General features: G+C 41.3%; 1 protein-coding gene across 2 annotated transcripts in view; it reads left to right on the top strand.

Moving 5' to 3' along the window:
* Nucleotides 1-8,891: 8,891 nt before the first annotated feature.
* The window catches only part of mfn2 (mitofusin 2), a 45,812-nt gene continuing 28,034 nt past the window's right edge, over nucleotides 8,892-26,669 (top strand). Inside the window, exons 1-7 of one of the 2 annotated variants that reach the window (XM_054745608.2) lie at nucleotides 8,892-9,190; nucleotides 11,178-11,350; nucleotides 14,893-15,028; nucleotides 18,205-18,367; nucleotides 18,452-18,576; nucleotides 19,071-19,179; nucleotides 24,133-24,240. In XM_054745608.2, coding sequence (XP_054601583.1) covers nucleotides 11,182-11,350; nucleotides 14,893-15,028; nucleotides 18,205-18,367; nucleotides 18,452-18,576; nucleotides 19,071-19,179; nucleotides 24,133-24,240 — 810 coding nt within the window. In that variant the 5' untranslated portion in view covers nucleotides 8,892-9,190; nucleotides 11,178-11,181. Of the gene's footprint in view, nucleotides 9,191-9,268; nucleotides 9,292-11,177; nucleotides 11,351-14,892; nucleotides 15,029-18,204; nucleotides 18,368-18,451; nucleotides 18,577-19,070; nucleotides 19,180-24,132; nucleotides 24,241-26,669 lie in introns of those variants that run through there. The other variant, XM_070555511.1, reaches the window with a different exon arrangement.

Raw genomic sequence — 26,669 nt, forward strand, 5'->3', positions numbered from 1 at the left:
TGAAATATTTCTATTTTTTCATTACCTCACCCTTGTTTTGACCATAATGGGACCTTGCTGGATAATATCACGGAGAAACTATTTGTTCACAGTACATGGCTCAGTGAGGATCTGTGTACCAAAGGAGGAGATGCTCAGAAATCTGTCTGCAGATTGTTACAACCCAGACTGGAAGTGGTGGGCTGTAATAAGAAAGGAGACCAAACAGAGGAGTGGGGGGTTCAACAACTGATTTATTTAACAAAAGTAAGGATTTACTAAAGCAGATCAGTGCAGTCAAGAATTACTGGTGTTTGGGTAGTCCTGAACGTGTTGTGATGCCCCCACCGTCTCATTGGGTTTTCATTTGTGTTTAATTGTGTTTTTCTTCTGTTGTAGGCAGCTGGTTAAGCAGCCTTGGAGGCACCTGGGCTCAGGGTGTGGTGCTGCCTACAAAGCCTACTGTTTTTCTGCTTTCACTGGGTCTCTCCTGTGTGGTGGAGAGTCCTCACTGGCCATTTTCTGTTCACTAACTTGCTTTAGTAAATCCTTACTGTGGTTAAATAAATCAGTTGTTGAACCCCCACTCCTCTGTTTGGTCTCCTTTCTTATCACAGCCCACCACTTCCAGTCTGGGTTGTAACAATCTGCAGACAGATTTCTGAGCATCTCCTCCTTTGGTATACAGATCCTCACTGAGCCATGTACTGTGAACAAATAGTTTCTCCGTGATATTATCCAGCAAGGTCCCGTTTTTGTCAAAACAAGGGTGAGGTAATGAAAAAATAGAAATATTTCATTAAATTAACATTTAAATTATTTATATGCATCATTAAAATAAAAAAAACATGTTTTGAAATATATAAAGTGCACCAAACTTGACTCAGTCCATTCAACAATTCTAAATGGACAATTATGTAACTCATCAATTATTTGAAAGGATAATTTGTCAATTAAATGCTGAATAAAATAAACAATTCATTAATGAGGCAAGAACTTCTCTCTCTCTCTCTCTCTCTCTCTCTCTCTCTCTGTCTCTCTCTCTCTCTCTCTCTCTCTCTCTCTCTCTCTCTCTCTCTCTCTCTCTGTCTCTGTCTGTAATTTTATATGGTTAAAACCATCTAGCTTATGTGCACTTTTTAAAACACTGCCCAGCAAACATTCGGACGTTTAATGACAGTTGAACGGTCACAACTGTAAAATACCTGAAATTAAGAAAAATTAACATGACGTCTACTAGATTTTCCTTGCCTGAACTCGAACCTGGATCCTCCGGGGCGAGAGTCACCCGCTCTCCCAGCTGAGCTATGCCAGTAACTACTGAATATCAGCCTTTTTTATATAGATAGAGGGTAAAGTGCGGGGTAAACTAACCAATCAGAGGACAGAGAAGATCTGCCACAGGCCACGCCTCCAGAGTGCCAAAAGCCCTTACAGCCGAGCGAGCAGGAGTCAGAAACCGAGCGCGCAGAGAGGCTGCCGAGCGCGCACAGAGGCTGCCGCGCGCGCACGTTTTCCTCTGCCGTGTGCTCGTTGGCAACGCGCGCACGCAGGTTTGTCACTTGTGCACATCCTTGTGCGCTCACAGACACAGTTTGCTCCCTCTCAGTGCACAAATGACCTCTCGCCATGTATATTTGCGCTCGCGAGTCCCGTTCACACGCGCGCTGTGGACCCAATGCGCGTGCACGGGTTGTGGCACGCTTTAAACGCCATAGAAAACCGTGAGTAGCCCCCTTCTAAGGATTAGAAAGCCCTAAAAACCCACAAAACCCATGTAAAGCATAACATTGGTAATCAAATGACTTGTTTGCTGGATGTCATGATAATTTTAAAGAGCAGATAATTACAGGCGCCATTTTTGATCCAATCTGTTCTGATATTTTTATTCTTTTTTCTACTTTTGTATGGTATGTGTATTTATAGCACATAGGTATTTGTGTCTTTTAGCTATACTTTTGGTACCTATATAAAAGGTTCAGGCATTTATAAGACTATTCTTTAAACCTGTCAAAACCATTTTAATAGTTGATTTTATCAATGCCGCCTTTATTTTAATAGTCATTTCCCAAGTGAGTGTAAAACAGTACAGACAGACACGGGTAAATTTGTTGTACACTCAGTTATATCAGCTACATTAAGAGGACCAGAGACTTAAATTGTGCTGATACTTCTTAAAACACGCCAGGGTTTGAGGCGGGGTGGTGAGACATTGTGTGAGACACCCAAGAATGCAGACTAAATTTTTCAAAAAAGGTAAATTTAATAGAGCAAACAGCCAACACAGGAATAAAAAAAAGTACAAACAAATGAACCAAAAAGCACACAAAAAACAAGAGAACCTCCAAAAAAACAATGTGAGGAGGAAAAAGAATGCAAAAACTGTGACACCGCTGTACTATGGCATTTCAAAGCCAGAAAACACCTTCATCTTCCTTTTTTCCTCAATTTCTCTGCAGAACTCCTCATAGTTGGACTGAAAACTAAACATGAACAGGAACGGTTCCCTGCAATCGTTCATCTCCTCTTCATCCAGGCCATCACAGAAGCATAACCTCTCCACTGCCCTCCGGCAAGCTTCCCTGTCCATGGTGATGACCTGGGGAAGGGAAAGGCTTCCTTTGAAGGACCTTGTGGTACACCACCTTGCTGCCTCAAAGGTGTCCTCAAGCAGAGAATTCTCCTAATAAAAAATAAAGACAATATTAAAATTACTGCTGTCAAGAGATTAAAAACATATTTTACATTAATTATGTATGATCTGTAAGTAATCTAATCTTTTAATTTAATCTAATAACTGTACATAATATAAGCCTTATTTTCAATGCTAACAGCTAGCCAAACAGCTGATGCTGTGGTCTTTCCAAACTGCAGCACGGATGTCCGTCTGATACAGGAGAGACGCTGTCAGCAGCCTTGATGCTCAGTGACACACCCATTACATCCAAATGGTAACAATAACTTTGGAAAAAGTTGCAAGAAGGGTGAAAAAAACAGAGTAAAGATAACAAGGTCGCTGAAATAAACACTGCTGCAGCTAATCTCTCACCGGTCTTGTCACTGTAACGTCAACCCTTCAACTTATGAGTTTACATCAACCCTTCAAGAACAAGAAAAGAAATTGGTTTATTTAAAAGTCCCATAAAGAAGCAGTAGATTAAAAATGATTAACATAATTAAAATATATAACACGTAATCATGGCTGTAAAAAATTAATTGCAAGTAATGGAATTATTTGACACCTCTAATTAAAATAGAGGTTGGAGAAGAAACAATGACACAAGAAAAGTCCAGTTCCAGCAAGTTCTCAGCCTCTGCTAGAAAGGAAAAAGATTGTGGTTCATAAAAAGCATATTAACGATGCAGGTTGTAAAAAAGATCAGTTGCTTAGTATTCTGGTTTAATGAAAATAGAGAAATGACTGAAAAACTTGCTTTGAAAAAAAAAGTGCTCTGTCTGGAACGGACTTAATTTTCTGATCTTGGCAAAGTAAGAATTTCATTGTGCAGAAAGCGTGTTTTTCTAGCTGTGCATATGACAAAAGGTTGAATCTTGAATCTTCCCACATCCCATTTCAACAACCTAGGGGGTTGTGTACAATAATACTTGTTTGAACAATACCTGATGCTGCACAGAAAAATTCAGTAAGGCAGGACTTCTTAGGCGGGACCACTTCCAGGCCCTGAAATAAGTGAAGGAATTATGCTTTAGTCTGCAAGCAACAGTTAAACTACAAGAAATAATCAAATTGTCTCTCACCTGTTTTACTCTTTCCTCTCTCCGTCTTTTTCGTGCCTGCACCCTGTCTTCCTCAGACCTTGGTGATACAATGACAACATTCATTCACTATGAAAACATTCATGTTATTCTGTTGACACTTGACTGAGCAAAACGTTTATATAATTACACACATCAGATTAGCACTCTAACCATAATAATAAAGCCCATCAGGTGTAGAACTCAGATACGAACATAAAAAGCTTAATAAACTAACATATTTCCCCCTGTAAAATATATTTTCCACCAAAAAGTAATCATGACCACACAACATATCTCCCCAAAGCTATAAAAGTGTTCCTACAGGTTTCTTCAACTTAAAATTAAGTCTGTTTAAGATCTTTCTAAAGCCATATAGAAAATTAATACCTATTTCACGGCACTATCAGCAAAAAAGTAAATAAATAAAATAAAATTATTGAACTAGTTTTCATTTATTTATCTATACAACTTTACCAATATATTTTGACAAAACACTGGGTGGGCACTTGGTAGAAGATCGGTTATATTTTTAAACAAATGGTTAAAAATATAACCGGATCTCTTGACATTAGAACCTTAACAATAATTTTTGTTGCCTATATTTTAGTTTAATTTTAAGACGTTTTTTTTATTATTGTTAATTTTATTACCCTAATTTCTTGCAGTATTTCTATTGTATAAAAGCAACAGTGCAAACAGTAAAGACACAAAATTGAAATAAATGTCTAAAAATGGCCTTTATTAATACTAGTGCTTCTCTTCATGTCATCACTTGTTTGGAATATTTTGATGAACTTCAGAAGAAAAATGCAGTACAGAAAACTTACATCCAACACAAATTTTGAGACCCAGATGCCAAAATTGAAGGGTTTCTCTAGTCTTTTAAAGGTATTACTTTCAAATTCATAAATTCGATGCTTTTAAGACTCTGCGGGAACCCTGTAAACATTTCTCCTCAAAAGTAAGTCGCCCCGCATGTGTAAAATAGGCTATATGTGTCATCTAAAACTCATAATGGGGAAAAAACCTTTAATTTCCAAGTTTATAAAACGTTCGCCCAACATTGGTCCTCGATATTGTTAAAACAGAGAAAGAAAAATCCTGGCTTACCTTTAATTTGGCAGCTACTTCCCTCTGTCCCGGGCCCGGCTACAGCATTGCACACACACATAGCATAGCGGTTTCCTGGTTCCATTGAGAGAGGGGCAGGACGCAGTTGTCTCCACCCACCTCTAAACGTTTGACCCCGCCCACATTTAGCCCCGCCCCGATCTCCGGGATGCAGTCAGGGGTAGTTGGACTGGTTAGCGCGCGTGACTCTCACCTGGGAGTCTGGGGATCGAATCCCGCCCGGGCCCTCGGTTCTCCACCTTGCCACACTGATGTGTAATAAGTACAAGTAGAGAGGCAGAGTGCGGTGACCCGACCCGCTCTGTTCTAGGACACCAGCTGCTTCCCCTTCTCCACCTGCATCACGATGACGGCGCACCGAGCCGCTAGGAGCCGGCGTCTCCCGGTGCGTGTCAGCAGGACGGTGCTTCAACAGCCTAGAACAGCGGTTCCCAAACTTATTTAGCCGCGCACCCCCTTCTATGTCCCGACCATGTCGACGCACCCCCGCCCCCACATCGGGGCATGGCTATATATATATATATATATATATATATATATATATATATATATATATATATATATATATATATATATTTCAGATGTCAAGCTAAACAGACAGGGTTAAAAAAATTCCCCATCACTTTCATTTTTTAAATAGTAATTAATAAACATTCGATACATTACAATTTCCTTTGATTTCATTTTAAATAAATATTTAGAGTGCCCAGGTAGCACATAACAATGCAATTTAACGGTTTTCTTAAAGTAGGAATGTTTAACCTGTGCGGCCAGAGCGCTCTCCTTCCTTCTGTTCTGCGTAAACCTGAGCTGATCACCTACTTGTGCGTAATCAAATGTCTACAGGGGACAAGATATAGCCATGAGGTTCACTTTTACCTCAGACCGACTTATTGCTGTTTTATGGTGTGGCTGAATCTGCGATCCGCTGCCACGCGGACTGGAATAACAAATGCTGCAGTAACATGAGTTGTGGTCAGGTTCATGAGGAGTCACTGGCTGGAGCGGACCCGACTCATCCCAGAAGCTAATATCTTAATTTGACCTTGAATGAAAAATAACCTCTTAAAAGTTTTTATCACGGTGGAGGCAGCGTTCATTTCTGCCTTCAGTCTGACGGCGCGCCGGAGTTAAAGCAGCGTGTGCGCTTATTGAATCCGTGTGTGTGTGTGCGCGCACGCGCGCGCGGCACAGCCGCTCAAGTCACCGCGTCTCGTTATCGGCGCTATTTAAACCAACGTTGTAAAAATGACTTCTGCCCAGCCCAGATGTGCTCACTTGTGCACCCGTGAGCCGTGGTTCCGCCGGAACGCGTCTGACCTCTGACAGACGCACTCTGAACTTCAGATCTTCAGCGCGCTGTTAATAGCCTGAATGGGAATCATTTCTTGATTTATTTAGTTGCATCCACAATGTTCTGTGTGTGAGGTTTACAACGTCAGAACACCTGCATGAGACAGGTGTTAATTACAATCTGCCAGAATGACTCGCCACCTTCAGATTCCTCCAACACCGTTAAAAATGATCAAACACGGAACATATCAGCGTGCGCAGGCCAGAGTGCTGAAGCTCGGCGCATTGTTATTATGAAGCTAGAGCACATGTGGAGGACACGCGCGCGCAAAAATATACTTGTTTTCAATTACATTTATTGGGCCCGCTTACTTTTTCTTTGGCCCACCCACACATGAGTTTCTACAATAATGGTGACATGTGACAGACTTCTCTGAGCTCCGCAGCCATTACACTTTTCACCTCGCGCACCCCCTAGCGGCAGCACCCCCGGGGGTGCGCGCACCACACTTTGGGAATCCCTGGTCTAGAATATAAAGGTATTCAGTTAAATATAATATTCCATAAAAATATAGATTATTATTATTATTGAGGCTTTGATATTCAGTTGATGATGAAACCAGGTACTCTGGTTAAACCAGGGAAACAACACTTTATAATTAGACTCCGAGAGAAAAATATAGTTGATAAAAATCTATTTATTAATGATGATGAAAGGCTAATGATTATTAATGGTGACACAGTGATGTTGGATGAGACAATGAATGAAATCTGATGAAACATGACCTGGTGTGTTTGAGAGCTTTCTAAGTGACTCAGAAAGGTGTGATGTCTGGTTTATAGAATACATTTGGATGTAATTTAACAAGTTATCAGATTATTATCAACCACTCTGACGCCATTGTGTAGTCTACACACCCTGGATCACGGAAGCTCCGGAGGTCCGGTCTGCAGGTGAAGCCGTCTCTCGGAGTGAGTGATTGGACAACGTGTGAAGAATCATTAATGAGACTAAATAAGATTAATTTTATTAAAAGGTAAAAGTCTTCTGCGTGAGACCTTGGAGTGAAGAGAAAAGGTTAGAAGCCGTGTGTTTTCTGCTCTGGAGTTGTTTAGGTAGGGAAGAACAGTCCTAGCAGAGGAAGCGGCAGGACACCTCTGACATTGCTGTGGACAAATAACCTCGTTAGCCTTTTCCAGTGCTACTTATACCAATACTGTAAAATTGTATTAGAAAATGAATTTGATTATAAATTTGCTGGGGCCTCTGCTCTTCCTCCTCTTTCTGCTTCCTCTTCAGCACATCCTGAGCTCCTTCAAAGGAATCTCCTACCATCTTTATGCAGATGACATCCAACTGTACATCTCCTTTAAGCCCCATGAGATGTCTAAGCTGCAGCTGTTACACACCTGCTTAGACTCTAGCAAAACCTGGATGGTGGGAGCTTTCTTCAGCTGAATGAAGATAAGACTGAGATCCTCATCTGTGCCCCAGACAAGCTGGTTCCCAAAGTCAGAGACTCTCTTGGTCAGCCTGCTTCCCACACCAAACCTTCCATCAGGAATCTTGGCGTGACCTTTGACCCAGCTCTCACCCTGGATTCTCATGTCAGTTCTCTTGTTGGCTCTTCCTTCTTCCATCTCAGGAACGTTGCTAAGCTGAGTCCCGTTCTGTCCCGCTCTGAACTTGAGACAGTTCTCCACACCTTCATCTCCTCACGCTTAGACTACTGTAACTCTCTTTTCACGTGTCTGAGCAGAACCTCCCTGAACCGTCTACAGGTGGTTCAGAACGCCTGTGCTCGGCTTCTGACCAAGTCCTCCAAACACACCCACATCACCCCGCTTCTCCTCCAGCTTCACTGGCTGCCAGTCAACTTCAGGGTTCATTTCAAATCCTGGTTCTGGTCTATAGGGCCTTACATGGACAAGCACCATCTTACATTGGTGATCTTCTTAGTCCCTACACCCCCAGCAGGTCCCTGAGGTCCAGTGATCAAAGCCTACTGGTTGTGCAGCACCAGGCTAAAGGTCAAAGGTGACAGATCATTTGCTGCTGTGGCCCCCAGACTCTGGACCTCTCTCCCCCTGAGCCTGAGACCAGTGGACTCAGTGGTCTCCTTTAAAAAGCAGCTGAAGACTCACTTGTTCAAGCTGGCTTTTGTATGACCTTCTTCACCTCTCTCTCTTTATTCTGCTCTCCCCACCTATTCCACCTTCCTCAGGATCCACTGGTTTCCCTCTTTCCTGTTCACTCTCTCTCTTTCTTTACATTTTTTCTTTTAAATCCCAATTGCCTATTTTTGCTCATTTCAAATATATTTTTAAACATTTTCTAAATGCTTTTTTTATATATATTTTTTGTTTTTGTTTTTGTGAAGCGCCTCGTGATTTTTACCGTGAGAGGCGCTATAGAAATGATATTTTCTTCTTTTTCTGTTGTTCTTTGTTTGATGACTGCTTTGTTCCTAACCACCTGTACTTATTCATATCTTGATTTGTAAGATATGCGCTGTATTTGTGAGTTTGTACAATAAAAAATTAAATAAAAAAAAAAACTACAGCGAGGGAAAACTGTTTCCTCTTACATGAAATAGCCAATCGTAGGAGAGCTCTTCTAGCCAATCAGAGGTGAGAAAGGCGGGACATTCCTCGGACATCCTAGGCTTGGCTTAAGAGTAATGTGGACCATCGGGCTGCAGGGGGCGCAAGTAGTGTGCTCAGTCCTCACCTGAAGAAGAAAAGGAAGGCGGAAGTGCGCATCAGAAACTATGGGAGAAAGCATTTTGATGTTACTTAGAGAAATATCTGTGCTGAACTGAATCGTTAGAGGTTAACGTTGCTACAGGCGGCTACTGTTGAACGTGACTTTTACTGAGTCCAAGCCAGCGGTCTGCTAGGAGTGCATTCGCTAGCCACGCCGTAATTAGCGCCATCAACACTGACCTTGCTCTTCTCTTGGGAGACATCCACCGGCTAAAAGTGAGGATGTGAACGGATTCAGTGGCGTACCATCACCCTACACACGGTGAGTCCAGCCAGCAGCAGCTGGAGGCTAGCTGCTGCTGGCTCTCGGCCCGGGACTCGGTCCACGGCTGCCTGCAGCTCGGCTTGTTGCCCACAACTACAGTAAGGTGGTAAAATACGTTTTATTAAACTCTTATATGACAATCATGGGTTTATAGTAGGGTAACAGAATTTTCTCCCTATAGTAAATGTGTTATTTGCTATAGGAGGGTTTGAAAAAAAGAGTAAAATGCATCCAGACAATATTTAGGAGGTTGAAGAACCACAGCAGCTTTATAAATCTTATATGGATTTTATGGATTTACAGTAACGTGAAAGAAATCTCTACCTATAATAAATGTACAGTATTTGTTGTTGGAAGGTGTAAACAGAATGAAATTCGTTTAGATTACTTTAAGGGCGTTTAGGTGAGAAAGGGAAAAAACGTTTTGAACGTGCAACAAATCACCCGCGATCTGTTATAAGTTAAGCAGATATAACCATTAATTTTAAGGTGCAAGCAGCGTCGCTTGGCTTGGTCTCCCCTACAAACTCCTTCATAAACTTCATCTGGTCCAGAACTCAGCAGCCCGTATTATCACCAGAACCCCTTCCTTTCACCACATCACCCCGGTTCTCCAGCAGCTTCACTGGCTTCCAGTTAAATTCAGGTCCATCTTCAAGATTCTCCTCCATACCTTCAAAGCCATCCACAACCTCTCTCCTCCATATATTTCAGACCTTATAAGTATTCACACCCCCTCCCGTTCCCTCAGATCATCTTCCTCCCTCCATCTCGCTGTTCCTTCTGCCCGTCTCACTACCATGGGGAGCAGAGCTTTCAGCCACTCTGCTCCCCGTCTCTGGACCTCACTCCCCCAGACATCAGAAATATTGACAGTTTTACCCTCTTCAAATCCAGACTCAAGACACACCTGTTCAAATCTGCCTATGACCTCTGATTTGATTTGTTTTAATTCTTTTTTCTATGTTCTTTTCTTCCTGGTGTTTTATTGTTGTTTGTTTGTAGTTTACTGAATGTACGTTTCCTGTCAAGTGACCTTGGGTGCCCTGAAAGGCGCTTTTAAATAAAACGTATAATTATTATTATGTTACCATATTATTTATAAAATTCAGGCATCCTAACCCAGAAAGAAAAAGTTATGTAGGCATCCTACACAAAGCAAATTCTCAACGCTCTAATCATGTCTCTTACCAATGTGATGTTATCATTTATTCTACTTTCTGAGAAGCCAGGTTGTGCTTGGCTCTTCATCCAGTTTTGGTTAAAAATTAATTATGTCTCCTCTCATTCTAGGAGGAAAACTACATTTTCAGTTATCCTGCATTTGATTGTAGGGATAAAAATGTTCAGAATTTTGAAAAAATGCACATATATGTCTCTTGAGAATATTGAAATATATATGTTGCTATAGAATTTGGAGAAGTCTATCATTGAGTTTCTATTAGTGATTATTGATGACCTGTAAGTGCGAGTTCTGGACCGGGGGGGTGTGTGTGTTCGGGGACCATAGAGAGGGGCCTATTGAGTACCACTGATTTAAATCTTCCCTTTAAGCTGCTAAAGCAGGCAGTTTTTCTTCTCTTTTGCACTTTTTAACAGTTTTGGTGAAGGTGAGTCACTCTCAGACTGTCATTCTTATTTCTGTATAGAGTGTTGTATAAGATGCCATCTACCCCTCTTACCTTGAACAGTAGTGTTTAAGTTAAAATTTAAATGAAAAAGAAAAAAATTACCTATTTTTAAAATAAAAAGTAACATTTTCTGAATTGGGTTTAGTTAGTTAAATTTTCTCTAGAAACTATTGCCTAAATTTCCCTTCAATATTCATTATTTCAAGGGAGACTGGATGACAACTTCATAATACTTAGTATTATGTTCTTTTTTTATTTGAATATTTCAGAGAAGTAGGACGATGCCACCTTGAAGCAGCCTGGCTGTTCTATTGTTGACTTGAGTGACTGTCTCTTGTCTGTCCTCTGTCCAGTGCCATGTCTCAGTGCTGGGTTGTGAAAAACCATATCTGCAAGAAGGAAAAGAGAATGATGGCAGAAGTCCAGGCTTCCCCACTAAAGCACTTCGTCACAGCAAAGAAGAAGATCAATGGGATCTTTGAACAGCTGGGTGCCTACATCAAAGAGAGCGTGGCTTTCCTGGAAGGTGTGGCTTCACTCTCCCCATCAGCAGCACACAGCAGACCCTTTTCTCTTGTTGTTATGGTTACTGAAGTACAGGGTGGGCCCACCTACCCTGTAGTACCACAACATTTTACCTGATGCAAAGAGGTTAGAACCAGTGCAGCTCAGATCCAGGCAGGGTGTGTGTGGGTATTTGTTAGGGGTGCACATACGACATTTTTGAGCTCAAGTATGATATTAATAACGCTGAAATGGCCGATTACACACACACACACACACACACATATATACATATATATGTGTGAGTATAATATATATGTGTATATATATATATATATATATATATACATATATATATATATATATATATATATATATATATATATATATATATATATATATATACATACATATATATACATACATATATGTATATATACAGTGGGGCAAAAAAGTATTTAGTCAGCCACCGATTGTGCAAGTTCTCCCACTTAAAATGATGACAGAGGTCAGTAATTTACATCATAGGTACACTTCAACTGTGAGAGACAGAATGTAGAAAAAAATCCATGAATTCACATGGCAGGATTTTTAAAGAATTTATTTGTAAATCAGTATATAATATATATATATATATATTATTATATATCATATATAATATGTATATATATATATATGTATGTATATTCATGTATGTATATATGTGTATACATGTGTGTATACATATATATATATATATATATATATATATATATATATATATATATATATATATATATGTATGTATATATATATAAACACATATATACATATATATTCATGTATTTATATATACATATATATGTGTGTGTGTATATATATATATATGTATATATATACATATATATATATATATATATATATATATATGTATGTATACATATATGTATGTATGTATGTATATATGTGTGTATATGTGTGTATATATGTATGTATATATATATAGTACAACTCTCAAGAACTCATAAATAAAAATAAGATAAAACATATAATGCCATTATTACCAATACCAAGTTAAATAAAGTGACTTGTTGTGTGTCACGTAGAAGTTCTTGTTTCTCTTGGAGAACCACCTTTGCCATCAAGCACCTCTCTTCTTCCACACAACAATGGTTCTAACTTTGGACACCTACTGAGTCACTGAATTTAGGGAGTACAGACTTTGTTCTGCTAGATTGTGTGTGTGGGCGAAACAGCACAGTTTCACAAATTGCAAGTGCTTAATAGCCACATCCATATTGATAGTGTTGTCAACGGTGACTGCTGCAATTTAGTCAGAAATGCAAAAATCTTACAGAACATTACTGGTTTCTTCTGCCACCACACAACCAGTCTGTGCTTTGTACACAGCTTTAGTTTTTAGCATCTTTGCTGCATTTTCCTTCCACTATATAGTGTGCTGTGATGGTGGGATGATGGTCCTGTGTGGTGCTAGTCCAGCCATCACACGAGTTCAACAGATGATGCCAGACTGAGCTCTGAAATCACATTAGATTTCTCAACCTTGTACCAAGATGAGATTAATCTATTTACCAAGTATTCCCTGGAAGGTGGTGCGTACTTTGTGTTTAGGGTTTTCACCATGTCCCTGCAAACATAAACAATTATTATTACAATTATTGTAACATTAGCTCAGTTACATTTAGCTTACTGCTATTGTTTTTGCTTAACTAACTTTAATGTTGGTAATTCCACATCTGGAATGGGGTGCAGTTGTTTCACAATATATGCGGTAACCTTTTGGTTGCACTACTTGTTGCACGGACATCTTTCCCTTATCACTCTAAAAAAATTGAACAAATGTAAAAAGTAAGGCAACCAGCTGCACAGCTTTTTTGAGTAAACTCAACAAAGACATTTTTGTTGTGTGAACAAGAACTTAGACATTAACTGAAATATCAATCTTAAGTTGAACAAATTTAAAATCGCTCTTCAGCTTTACTCGTGTTTTTCAGGTGAAGCAACCCATGTATTTCAGTTAAAAATACCGGAAAAAAAAGTTGAGACAACATGTTTACATTTGTTGCCTCAACTTGTGTGAGTACATTAAACATAAAGTTTTAAGTAGGTCAAACTTAAGACTTCATCTCAGATATACTCATACAAGTAAGTTGAGACAACAAGTGTAAATAAGTTGTTTCAAATTAGTGTTTTGAATAAATCTGACCTTGATTCTTTAGTTAGTCCAACATAGTTCAGTCTCATACACATTCTTAATGTAGGTTCACACAACACAACTTCTTTTGTTGAGATAACTCAAAAATGCTGGGCAGCGGGTTAGGGTTACTTTTCTAAGTTTACTCAACTGCTCATTTAAATAGAAAGTTTGAAGTCAGGGATAAACATACCACATCAAAAGCATATTGTGTATTTAGGGAAACATTTATTTGCAACATTGCAACATCAAAATAAGTTTTATTTAGTCAATATTCCAATAGCTGTTTGAGGTAAATTTCCTCAATGAACAATGCAATAAAAATAATGAAATGGAAAAATCAAATTTCATAAGAAACTACAGCAAAAATTAACTAATGCACCTGAAAGGCACTTAATGGAAGATGTATATATCCTTACCATAAAACAACAATTTGCCACATCAATGACACTGAAAATATCTTTCAGCTCATCCTGGATATTCAGCTCTAAAGTACAAAGGAAAATTATGGATAAGTGTTACAAACTGCTGTGGCTACCTTGTAATCTTATTTTGGTAACTTTGAAATGTAAAAATGAAGTAGTAGAAAAAGCTGCACACTTCTGTACAACAATAACCCCTGAAGAAGGCATTTTAACCTTCAGAAAATATTCATTCAAAATATTGCTTTTGAAACATTAAACATTTGTTAAACATTAAAACAACGTGCATTCACATTTTCACTAAAAATTTAAAAAGACTGCTTGGCACCTGCCAGTCTTTAGATCTGTGTGGCTGCAGCTTTCTATAGCGAACGGAGACGGTGTAGCTAACTGCCTGGCTAACGTTAGCAATCCCAGGAGGCTTGTCTGAAAAAATGTGTGTACTAATGTTAGCCGAGCACTTGCTTTTATTTGAAAGATGATTTGAGTCTAACTTGTTAGCTGTCTCAATCAGATCATTCTCTTTCCTTGCTCCCAGAAGAAAGGTTCGGAGCACAAAGGCATTTTTGTTGCTAATCTGCAGGGAATAACTCAACAGGAAGTAGCAAACGGTCCTCAGAAATGTCGCTAGGTTTGTCACTAGGTGCTTCTTAAAAAAATTGTTCAGGGGGTCGAAAAGCCGACACAGTCCCTGAGTGGCAACACTGCCCCTCACCCCCCCAACAGAAGCAAGGTGGAAAACATATCGGTGGCAATTTTTGCCCAATTTCACTGATGTGACCGATAGAGATACGTCATATAATGGCATCGTTAGTATCTGTCTCTCTCTCTGTGTGTGTGTGTGTGTGTGTGTGTGTGTGTGTGTGTGTGTGTGTGTGTGTGTGTGTGTGTGTGTGTGTGAGAGAACTTTATATATGAAACATTTACCTTTTGGACCCCCCCCTCCAGAAACCTACCAGAATGAGGAGCTGAATCCGGTCATCACAGAGGAGCAGGTCCAGGAGGTCCACAGTTGTCTGACCAAGGTCTTGGGTATTGGAGAAGTTCTGGCCCGCCGCCACATGAAGGTGGTCTTCTTTGGAAGGTAGTTGTCAAGTAGACCTAGACCAGGGCTATTCACTTCTGGACCTCAAGGGCCAGTATCCAGCACAGTTTAGTGGTTTCTCTGGTCCAGTGGTTGGACCTGCAGAAGCCCGTTTGTCACCTACTAATTGAAATCAGGTGTGTTGAAGCAGGGCTAAAACAAAAACGTGCCCTCTAGGCCTGGATTTGATCAGCCCTGGCCTAGACCTTCCTGGTTATGGGTCAGATGAACCAGGTTGTAACTTTGAGTTCAGCTCATCCATCATATGTTTCAGGACTTTAGGTTCTTCACTAGGGATGCACCAAAATGTTTGTGTATGGCAGAATGTGAAAGCAAGGAAGCCCAGGCAGGAAAACCATAGTGACAGGAGGACTGTATCATCAGCGTATTTCACCAGGTGACAGTTGGGATGTGTGGATCTGCAGTCGTCGGTGTAGAGGATGTAGAGCGGGGGGGGGCACACAGCCCTGGGGGGATTCGGTGGAGGTGGAACGGAGACCGGAGAGACAGTTCTGAGTCCTGTTGGTTAAAAAGTCCAGTATCCACAGGGTTAACTGGTCATCCAAATGAAATTGGGAGGTAAGTTTAGTAGCCAGGATGGGAGGCTGCAGAGTGTTGAATGCTGATGAAAAGTCAACAAACAGAAGTCTGGCGGAGGAGTCGGGGAGCTCCAGATGGTTGTGGATGGAGTCCAGGATGAAGATTGTTGCATCATCGACGCCTCTGCGTGCACGATAAGCAAACTGGAGTGGATCCATCAGGAGCTCAGTTGCTCTCACAATGTGCTCTTTTATGATCTTCTCCATGGCCTTCATCACCAAGGAGGTGAGCGCCACAGGACGAAGATCGTTAGGAGACTTTGGGTTGCTTCTTTTCGGGACAGGATAACTGTGGAGTGTTTCCACAGCGGGGGGACGGTGTGACTGTTGTAATAGAGTCTGGAGCACACTTCCTAGCTGCTCTGCACAGTGCCTCAGAACTCTGCTACTGGTGTCAGGGCCGGGTGAGCTCCTCTCCCTGGTCCTCCTGAGGGCTCTCACCACGTCCTCGGTCTGGAAGGCGAGTGCAGAGCTGCCAGGGTTGAGTGAGGATCTGGACTCCTCAAGCTGGGAGATACTGTCCGTCTCAGACCTGGTGTAGAAAGCGTTGAGGTCGTCAGGGAGGGAGGTGGGGTTGCTGCCCTCCACCTGGATGGTTCTGGAGGCGGTGACCACAGTATTCACAGCAGCCATGGTTTTGAGCCGCTGCCAGGCTGAGCGAAGGTCCCCTGTGGTAATTTTTTTCTCCACATAGTTTTTATACTTCAGTTCAGCAGCTTTAATGGCCCTCTTGACTTCTTTCTTGTCCTGTGCAGAACCGGTGAAGGATTTCCTTTAGCTCCGTGGTGGTCCAAGGTTTGTTGTTGGGGTAGAAGGTGACTTGTTTTGAGGGGATGATGCTGTCTACACAGAAGGAGATGTATGATGATACGGTGTCGACTTGATTGTTGATGTCATCAGAGGAAGAAAGAAGGCTGACCCAGTCATTGGCCTCAAAACATCCTTGTAGGGTGGAATACTTCCCGCTGTCCACTGCTGGATGCTTCTGGTCACCTTTTTAATCCTCTTGATGACTGGGGTGTAAGCAGCGGGCAGCAGGATGGTGTGGTGGTCTGCTGAGCCAAGAGGGGGGAGGGAGAGGGCTTTAAATGCATCTGGTACCGAGCCAAAGCATTTGTCCAGAGTCTCCCCCTGACGTGTGCTGCATGTAACATACTGATGGAAACCTTTAAGCAACTTGTCAGGGGAGCAGTGGTTGAAATCACCCAGGATGAACTTGGGAGAGTCTGGTGATAATTGTTCCAGTTTGTCTAGACGGCTAATGAGGTTCTCTGTGGCTCTGGCAGCATCAGCTCTGGGGTGAATGTAGACCAAGATGATAATGGGTAAAACTTGTCACCATCCATCACCAACATTATCATCACTTGTCAACTGATAGCAAGCTAGGTGGCCAATGGAGAAGATTTGGCCTCGAGGTTTATTTCAGTTCCATATTCAAGACGGACTTTGCCAGAGAAGCTGATCGTCATTACGAGAGGCCGTCCAACCCTGTCGCTAGCTTGTCTCAGCCAGAGGCGACTCTCAGCTTTGGCCTCCATGGCAATTAAAAAGGACTTACTGGTGAACCATCGACATATAAAAATATGTGCGTAGTCTGCTGGGGGCAGGTTGGAGCCAAAATGGGAGGTTCCCACCACTGATATTTTTAACGACGCCCAGACAATTCAAAAATGGGAAAAGAGATGGAGCTGAAGATGGGCTGTCACATTTGGAACAGAGTTGGAACATATGAAACCAATGTAGCTATTAACTAATGTAGCTAACCCAGAAGTTAAGAAGGGCTCCAGGGACCATGGGGTAGCCCACTTGCATGGCTGACCAGCTACTGTGCGCGGCTGTAGTCATGCTGGTTCCCTGTGGAGCTCTAAGGTGGAGTGGGATTGTTAAATGAGAAGCAGAGCCAGATCACTGCCACCGGGAGCACTGGCCTTTCAGATCAGCTCATTCTCCATAGTCAGAGATCAGCGGAACATTAGCTACATGCTAACCAAAAGCTAATGGAGTTTTTCCGGCCTTTGTTTAGCCAGAAATACGAGGTAGAGCGACGCCAATGTGAGGGCATCTCCGGCCTGCCTAGTAACAATTATACCTAGGTAAGCTAACCGGGGCAACTTATGCAGTTCTGGGATTCTCCAGCTGGCCAGTCCGCCGCCGTTGTAACATCAGATTGGGTCAGTAAACTGGCAATGAAGGCCCAGTTCCAAAAACAAGGCGCCACAGCTAAAATCATATTATCATGACCCATATGGGTTTAAAGGGCCCGGTGATTAGCTCCGCCCCCGGCGCTAGTGGTGCCATCAGTAATGTTCTAATCATATATCGGCTTATCCTTGCTCTAAAAGGTTTAAAATAGAATGATACAGATTTTTAAAAGTATTTTTATGATTCCAATTAAATCCTTAGAAGATAAAAATGTGGTGCATGTTGCCTCCTGTACCCCACAGAAGCTTGTTTTAGGTCCACCACTGCTGTAGCCCCCCGTTAGCTCATCTGATTGATTAGTTTCATTGTTTCCATGGAAACCTACCATAACAGATCTGAACTGTCCCTGTAAACTTGGTGTGTGTTTCTTTGCAGAACCAGCAATGGGAAGAGCTCCGTGATTAATGCCATGTTATGTGACAAAGTGTTGCCGTCTGGAATCGGACACACAACAAACTGCTTCCTGAGGGTGGAGGGCACGGATGGCGGCGATGCCTTCCTCCTCACCGAAGGCTCTGATGAGAAGAAAAGCATACAGGTGAGTAGAGCATGGCGACTGTTCCATACTGGATCTGGTTTAGCGTGTGTGCTAACCCATCTGATGCTGCTTGTCCTTGGTTAGACAGTGAACCAGCTGGCCCATGCTCTCCACCAGGACGAGGACCTGGATGCTGGCAGCATGGTCTGTGTCATGTGGCCTAAAGCCAAATGTGCTCTGCTCAGAGATGATTTGGTTCTGGTGGACAGGTCAGATTCAACTTCACTATTGTTTCATTTAATTGTGAGATTGAAGCTACTGGCCAGAAGCAGATTTTCTGAACTAGTCACTCAAAATGTCCTCCCTGGAAAACAATTGGTAAGAGGACAGACTATGTCAGGTAGACTGAGAGCACCAGTAGAGATGAGAAGCAACTCATTGTTGGGGTTGAGTAACTTGTAACTGATCACTCATGTAGTAACTATCCAAAAGGAGGCTCCGGACTATTTGCTTAGTTAAATCCAGGTGGTGCCTAGAAATGTATATGTATATATCTGATATATCTGATGTAGTTTTCCTGAGACCTGAGATGTCCTTACATGTACCCTTGACTAACTTGTACACCCTGAAACAAGCACCAGGGCTTTTTCAATACAGAAAACAACTACATGATATTACAGCAGATGTATTTATAAATAATGAGTCTGGCCAGTAGCTGTAAGTATACAAACTATTACCTACTCCAAATTTGTTTTCCTTCCAGCCCGGGTATTGATGTCACCACTGAACTGGACAGCTGGATTGACAAGTTTTGTCTTGATGCTGACGTGTTTGTTCTGGTAGCAAACTCCGAGTCCACCCTCATGCAAACGGTGAGACCAAATTAGAGCATAGTTAGCTGCTGCGCAGGAGAGAAAACTGGATGTCTAGGTTTTCTATCATACTTCATACGTTCATACTGTGTTTGTTTCCTAGTTTCATTCTCTTTAGTTCATTATACACTGAGCGATAAGGGCTTGTTGCTACCTTTGCTGACATGTTTCAACGTTTCACCACCACCTTCCTCAAAGCAGCCGCCGGATATTCATGGCGTCACTTTGTTTTATCCGCGGGCAGCAGAGGACGATATCGCCCTCTGCTGTCCGCGCCTTCTCCGCTGACAACCGTGTGCCATGAGTGGTCCAGGATGCAAACGTCGTCCCTGTTCATGGTCCTGCTGGTCCACGTCTCCTTACAGTGTTTCCCCTAGGAATTTTTCCGGGGTGGGGGGGGGGGGTGGGGGGGGTGGGGGGGGGGGTTATGATACGTCTCACCTTCATGTTAATATTGTTTTATGTGATGCACTCCGCTTTGAACTGCACCAATACACCAACTGCTGCATTTTAATAACTATTATTAAAAGTGAATACATCAATATTTGAACAAGAATAATTTTTGTTTTAAACTCTCAGTGACACACTTTGCGGGGGGGGGGGGGGGGGCATTTAATTTTTCTTGGCGTCTGGAAAAACATCTCCTTCTGCCCCCTGTGTTTTGGTCCAAGGCCATTAGTGGGCTGGCCCTGTTAGACACCTGCTACACCCCTGCTTAGTAGACTTAATGAAGTATTTTTAAGCCAGTATAAAAATGACTGAAACACAAATTTACATATTTGGCATTATTGACCAATATCTTTGATTTAATGTATTGTTAAGAACATCAAGATGCATTACGGTGAACATTATAATAAAGTACATGTTTCTAGTGCAGAGAGGAGACGACCCATAGAAGCACTGGTCTGACCTCATTTCAGAGAAAAATAGAACAGGTCAGATGCACCTAATAAATAAAATTACTGACATAAACTCAGGAATCTGTTTCTTTGCTTCACTGTTCTGGTGCTGAAAATATCACTAATGTGGATCAGAGGAGATACACAGATGAATGCACCTCTTATTTATTATTTGGACATTAGTGGGTGTGGTTTACATCAATACGGTATTTTAAATCTGAAATTGATATGGATTGATCAGAAGTTGATATGTGTATTGTTTATTAGAAAACTATTTACAGAGCAGCATCAGAACTGAGATTAATTATGTTTGATCACAATAGTAAAGGAACTATTACAGAACCAGTTTTTCAATAAAACCAGAACATTAATATTTAAGTGCATGGATTAATACATCTGAACTCATGCAGTAGGAACTAGGAAATATGAAATACTAGAACCATTTTATCTTAATTTGATTAAACTGATTTTTTCCTAACGTTGTTTTCCCACACACAGTTAAACAACACAATGTTGATAGAGGTGTGTGTGTGTGTGTGTGTGTGTGTGTGTGTGTGTGTGTGTGTGTGTGTGTGTGTGTGTGTGTGTGTGTGTGTGTGTGTGTGAGACAGGGAGAGAAAGAGAGAGAGTTAAAATAAAAAAAATTAAAAAACCGGAGCGGAGGCAGTGACTGACGCAGCACGAGCCGTTTTCAGCTCTGTCTTGTCAAATGCACCACGTACGTTAGTTACGGAAACAGTAACTTTAAATATTAAACTGAAAAAGAGGCGAGCTGAAGAAAACATAGGGAGCACTGAAGAAACATGAGCAACAGTGAAGCAAGCACAGAGAGATCCGTTACTGTCTGTGTGTGTGTGTGTGTGCGCGCCTGTGTGTGCGTGTGTGTGTGTGCGTGGATGAGCCAGAGCGAGATCTCGGCTGCAGAGTTTTGTGTGTAGGGAGGGGCGGGCACTCTATGTGACTGGCCAATCACAGAGTGTGAAGACAGTTAGTTACCCAATGAGGATTTTCCTTCAGCACGATTACAGATATTTACGAGTTTTACTCGTTTCATGCTGGCATTCGTCAAAAATGCTTTATCCGTACCGGATACTCGTCCCTAGCTGTAACCACCCTGCCCTGCCTCTGCCGGCTGTGATCACAAGCAACAACAGAGTAGTTCCCGCTGCTTCTTTGGGAAATGGCGCGAAAAAAAAAATCAATAAAACTTGGGATCTTGTAGGCGTGGCGCTGGGATTTCAGCCGTGGCGGGCCGCCACAGCTACGCCTATGGAAGGGAAACACTGCCTTATCTCATTTGCTTCTTGACAGTTAGGAAGAGATTAGTACACCCAAAAGACAAGATATCAGTGCAAAAATGTGGAGTCATATATGAAACTGCATCCACACAAATAAACAATAATGAACAAGAATCTGATTCTAGACCTGCAGAAAGAGAGAAGGAAAAAAAAGGGACACAACAACAATACAACAAGATCAAGTTATCACTGCGTCAACTTGATGAAGAAAATATATAATCAACATTGTTTAACTGAACAATCACACGATAATAAATCACAGTGCATTAAGTGCCCACCATAGCCTTAAGACATGTGTTGAACGTGCCCAAGTCCATACTTATGAGAGCACCATGTGAGCACCTGTGTGTGTACACGCGCTTGTTTATGTAAGGTTTCTCTATAGGAGCGTCCAATAGAGAGTGTGAGGGACCACAGATCTGCCCCCCAAAGATCTGCAGGAGAATTAATTTGGTGGTATTCTAAAAAGCTGTTCTTATCCATTCCAAATTGGGAGACTATTCTATTAAATGGGATGAAGTCCAATCCTTCATATATGTGTTCCAGGTATAGGATTCCTTTATTTTTCCAGTCCGGAAGGTTCATCATTTGGTTATTTTGCAAAATGTCAGGATTGTTCCAGATAGGTGTGCGTCTGCATGGTACTAGTGAAGACTCTGTCATTTTAAGATACTCCCACCATGCTGTCAGAGAGGTGCTGATACAAATACTTTTGAAGCTTTCATGTTTTCTTATGCTTGAGCTAATAAATGGTAAGTCTGAAAGCTCTATCGTATTGCAAAGTCTGTTCTATATCTAACCAGGACTCGTCTAATGGGTTATCTTGCAACCATCTTGGTATATATTGCAGCCTGTTGGCTAAGAAGTAATAATAAAAGTTGGGTAGATCCAGTCCTCCTCTGTCTTTGGTCTTCTGAAGTGTTTTTAAGCTAATTCGTGGAGGTTTATCCTGCCAAAGGAATTTGGTAATTGAGTCCAGAGATCTAAACCGGTCAGCTGGAGGTTTGTTTGGGATCATCGAGAATAAGTAATTTATTCTGGGTAAGACCATCATTTTAATTGTAGCAACTCTCCCCATGAGTGATATTGGTAAGGATTTCCATCTTGCAAGATCATCTTCCACTTTCCTTAAAAGTGGGATGTAGTTTAGTTTGGTTAGATCTGCTAACTTGGGAGAGATATTAATTCCCAGGTATGTGATATTCCCTGACTCCAATTGTGTATTAAGCAAATTGACAAAAGAGAAATTAATTGGTAGAACTGTGGATTTTAACCAGTTTATAGAGTAATCTGAAACTCTGGAAAAAGAGTTTATCAGTTCTATTGCTTGGTAGAGAGAGGATTGAGAATTCTGGAGAAAGAGTAAAACATCATCTGCATAAAGACTGATCTTATGTTCTATTTTCTTACACTTTATCCCTTTAATAACTGTTGTTTGCCTATTGCTGCTGCTAGTGGTTCAATAAAGATAGCAAACAGTGAGGGGGAGAGTGGGCATCCCTGCCTGGTCCCCCTCTGAAGAAAGAAGCTAGCTGATATTTGGTCGTTCGTCCTGACACGTGCTGTTGGTGAACTGTATAATGTTTGTAGCCAGTTTATGAAGAAGTTCCCAAAACCAAATTTATGTAAAGTTGCAAATAAGAACTTCCAGTTAACTCTATCAAAAGCCTTTTCTGCATCTAGAGATAATATACTAGTTTCCATGTTTCTACTGTAAGAGAAATCTATCAAATGTTGTAATCTACGTGAATTTGTGGGTGACTGTCTACCCTTGATGAAACCAGTTTGGTCAGGGTGTATTATGAAGGGGGTTACCTTCTCTAATCTTTTTGCCAGGGCTTTACAAATTATTTTGAAAAAAAAATTTATTTTGAGATCAACATTAATAAGAGAAATTGGGCGATAGCTGGTTGGAAATGCCGGGTCTTTGCCTGGTTTTAACAAGAGACTAATATTGGCTGAGTTCATGTTTGGCTGTAATCTGCCGCTCTCTTCGATTTCCCTCGGTAAGATTTAAATGATACGAAAGCCAATACATTTTGTTTTGGATGTACATATTTTAAACATATTTTCGCTTTTAAAAAAGAGATTTAATGTTATGTCCGACTGTGCTTGACAAAAGTATTTTAATTTTACTTATGCATTTATGTCTGTACTGACTGGGCACTGTGTCAAGAAGTGGCGTTCTTATTTACTTTAGTATGAGTTGGCCGATCAGCAACAAAGTCCAATCAAATATGCATTTTCCATTGAAGTACCCATCTGTCTTGTGTTCATTATCATTTTTCACATAATTAAAGCAATCTCATGCTAAATTTAAGAAAAATTTAATAATTATCCGATTAGTCGACTAATCGTTTCAATAGTCTGTGACTAGTCGACAATGACAATAGTCGTTAGTTGCAGCCCTAATAATGGACTGGGAGAACACACACAGGTCATGAACACAGAAATTCAAAAGATGGATCAGAAAAGCAATCGAGATAAGGAGACGTGGACCCAGGACCACGAACGGGGACGAAGGAGTCTACACCCTGGACCACCCATGGGACACGGTGATCAGTGGAGAAGGTGTCCTCTGCTGTCTGCGGATAAAAGGAAGTGATGCCACCAACATCCGGCGGCTGCTCTGACGAAGGTGGTAGTGAACGTCGAAACATGTCAGCAAAGGTGACAACAAACCCTTATCGCTCTGTGTATAATAAAGAACAAAAGAACATGAAATTGCTTTTAAAGCTTTTTAAATGTCTTAACAGGAAAAGTCCTTTTTTCACAAAGTCAATGAGCGTCTCTCCAGTCCCAATATCTTCATCCTCAATAACCGCTGGGACGCCTCAGCCTCAGAGCCGGAGTACATGGAAGAGGTTAGTCACATTTTCATCAGCGCCTGTGTACTAGCGTTTAAGAACAGCTTTTGTCCAGTCTACGTTACACTTAACCCCTATGTGGACCCTAAGTCTATGTAGCGTAGATAATCTACATACTAGGATTTAACACTGTTTGCTATCAGCTTGGTTAGATCCTGAGAAAAGATCAGACACATTAGCGTATGAGTTTATATCATGCATAAACATCTAGGATATTTATGCAATCAATAGAAGTTCATACACCAATGGGCTTGGTCTATATTTAATCCAAAGATTAATTTTTAATTTAAGATAATTAAATTAATAGCAAAAGTTTATTTATTAAACAGAAGACTTAATGGATTCTTTGCTTATTCAATAACCAAATACACACCATTCCGTGTTTCATTTCAAAGAAGAGTCAGGTTTAAAAAGTTAAGAATTTATTACTAACAGTTTTAAACATGACAATTTATAACAGCTTTGATATTAAAACTTGTTATTAAAAGCAGACCTGTGTCTGAATAGAAAACTAAAATGGAGTGTGTGTGTTGGATGCATGGATGGTATCTCAGAAGATTTCTTTCAGGGAGAGAAACGCGTTCTGGGTGGAAGATAGTGTTTTGCAGCTAACTGAATTGTTTCTTAGAGAAAACAGCATACAGACGCCATCTGTCGGAAAGTGTCTACCTCACCCAGGTCAGGAGACCCTTTTCTGGATCCGAGATGTCAGGTGGAGATGATGTCCTCCAGGCACGAGGTTGGTAGAAGGACCTCGGTGCGACTCAAATCAGTCCTGAGATGTCTCCGGGTCACAACGACTGATGAAACTAGTTGCGTCTCAAAATCCGTAACTCTGAAGGAGTTTTGGTTGGCTGGTTACAGGTGCGTTGATCCGGAGCAATCCTATCGGTGTGACAGAACAGCTTAGTGGAGGCTTCAGGCGGCCGACCCTCGTCATGAGACTCGTCGCCACGAGAGTATCTGCTTGGTTCAAGAACCAGACTTGAGCTGCGGAGATTTTGGTTTTAACAAAACCTCAGAGCACGCCCTCTCAGCGTCAGAAAGCTTGTTGTTATGGAGCAAAGACATGTGAGGTGGTTAACTTTACCCTGGATTCAGTTCTGCATGAGGTGTACACGTGCAAGATGACCTTCTGGTTACTGACCACACATTACTGATTATCATAAATAATAATTATTATTAACCAAAGAATAATAAGTCATCTCAGTAATTAAATACATTTATAATGAACTGTGATGAATATTTATGATGATTATAATAAACCTTGTGATAAACAGTAAAAAGAGTTTATTACAATTATTATTTTAAGATCTTGAAGTGTCCTTCATCTTGGGACGGAACAGCAGACAGATAAAGATGGTGTTTAGCAGACTGCACGGCTCCTGTGATGGATAACCTGTGGGACGAAAGTTACAGCTCGACCCAGCTCGACCTAGCTGGGGAAGGGTGACCTTTGGGTCACAAACGAGGCATTCATGCCGCCACATCTACCTTCGTACCATGGGTCCCCAGTAGAAAGAAAGAAAAAATAAATAAATGAAAGCCAATGGGCTTAAAAGCTATTTTCTAATCACATTTGATATGCTCCATGGATTCCACATATGATGTCCATGAAGTCTAAAAGGGACAGCGTAGCTCAGGAGGAAGAACTGGTTGTCCATTAATCAGACGGTTGTAGGGTTGATCTCGACCGCCGGCAGAGACTACTGTTCTGTTCTTGGGCAAGACAGTTATCCTGCATTGCCTGCTGCTGGTGGTCAGAGGGACCGGTGGTACCTGCGCTTGGCAGCCTTGCCTCTGTAAGTACGCTCCAGGGCAGCTGTGGCTACAATGTAGCTCATCATCACCTGCGTGTGAGGGTAGATAACTGATAGTAGTTTGAAGTGCTTTGGGAAGTTGGAGAACCCTAGAAGGCGCCATAGAAATACAAGCCATTTACCATTTAAAGACACCATTTTGATGCCATCAAAGCACTTATTTTTGACAGGCTGCAAAAGTTATTTTAGGTTTTGCGAACACACACGTGTAGGACTACAAATCTCTGTCGCACTAAATTGATGTAATTGAACGAGACACACAAAAGAGAAGTTTAGCTTAAAAGCTTTCAGTCCATCATCCAGCATGACGAAGGAGCATCAAATGTGGAGAAAACCACTATAAATGGCCATGTGGTAAGTAGCAGCTATGTTGGCAGAGAAGTGATTCTACGATTTGTAGATTTGTACAAAATGATTTGTAGTCATTTAAGTGGTAGTCTAAGAAATCTCAAAGTAATTGCTTTTCATTCAAATTGAAGTACAACATCTGTGTAATTCAGGTCGTAAGGCAAAGTAGAAAGAAAAGAGCTGAGTATTACTGTTTACATCCAGGTGGCTGCGCACATCCACACAACGCTGGAGGGCAAAAACCCCGTCTCCAGCCTT

Source organism: Nothobranchius furzeri, chromosome 10 (assembly GCF_043380555.1).
Source record: "Nothobranchius furzeri strain GRZ-AD chromosome 10, NfurGRZ-RIMD1, whole genome shotgun sequence".
In the NCBI taxonomy this organism is placed as follows: Eukaryota; Metazoa; Chordata; class Actinopteri; order Cyprinodontiformes; family Nothobranchiidae; genus Nothobranchius; species Nothobranchius furzeri.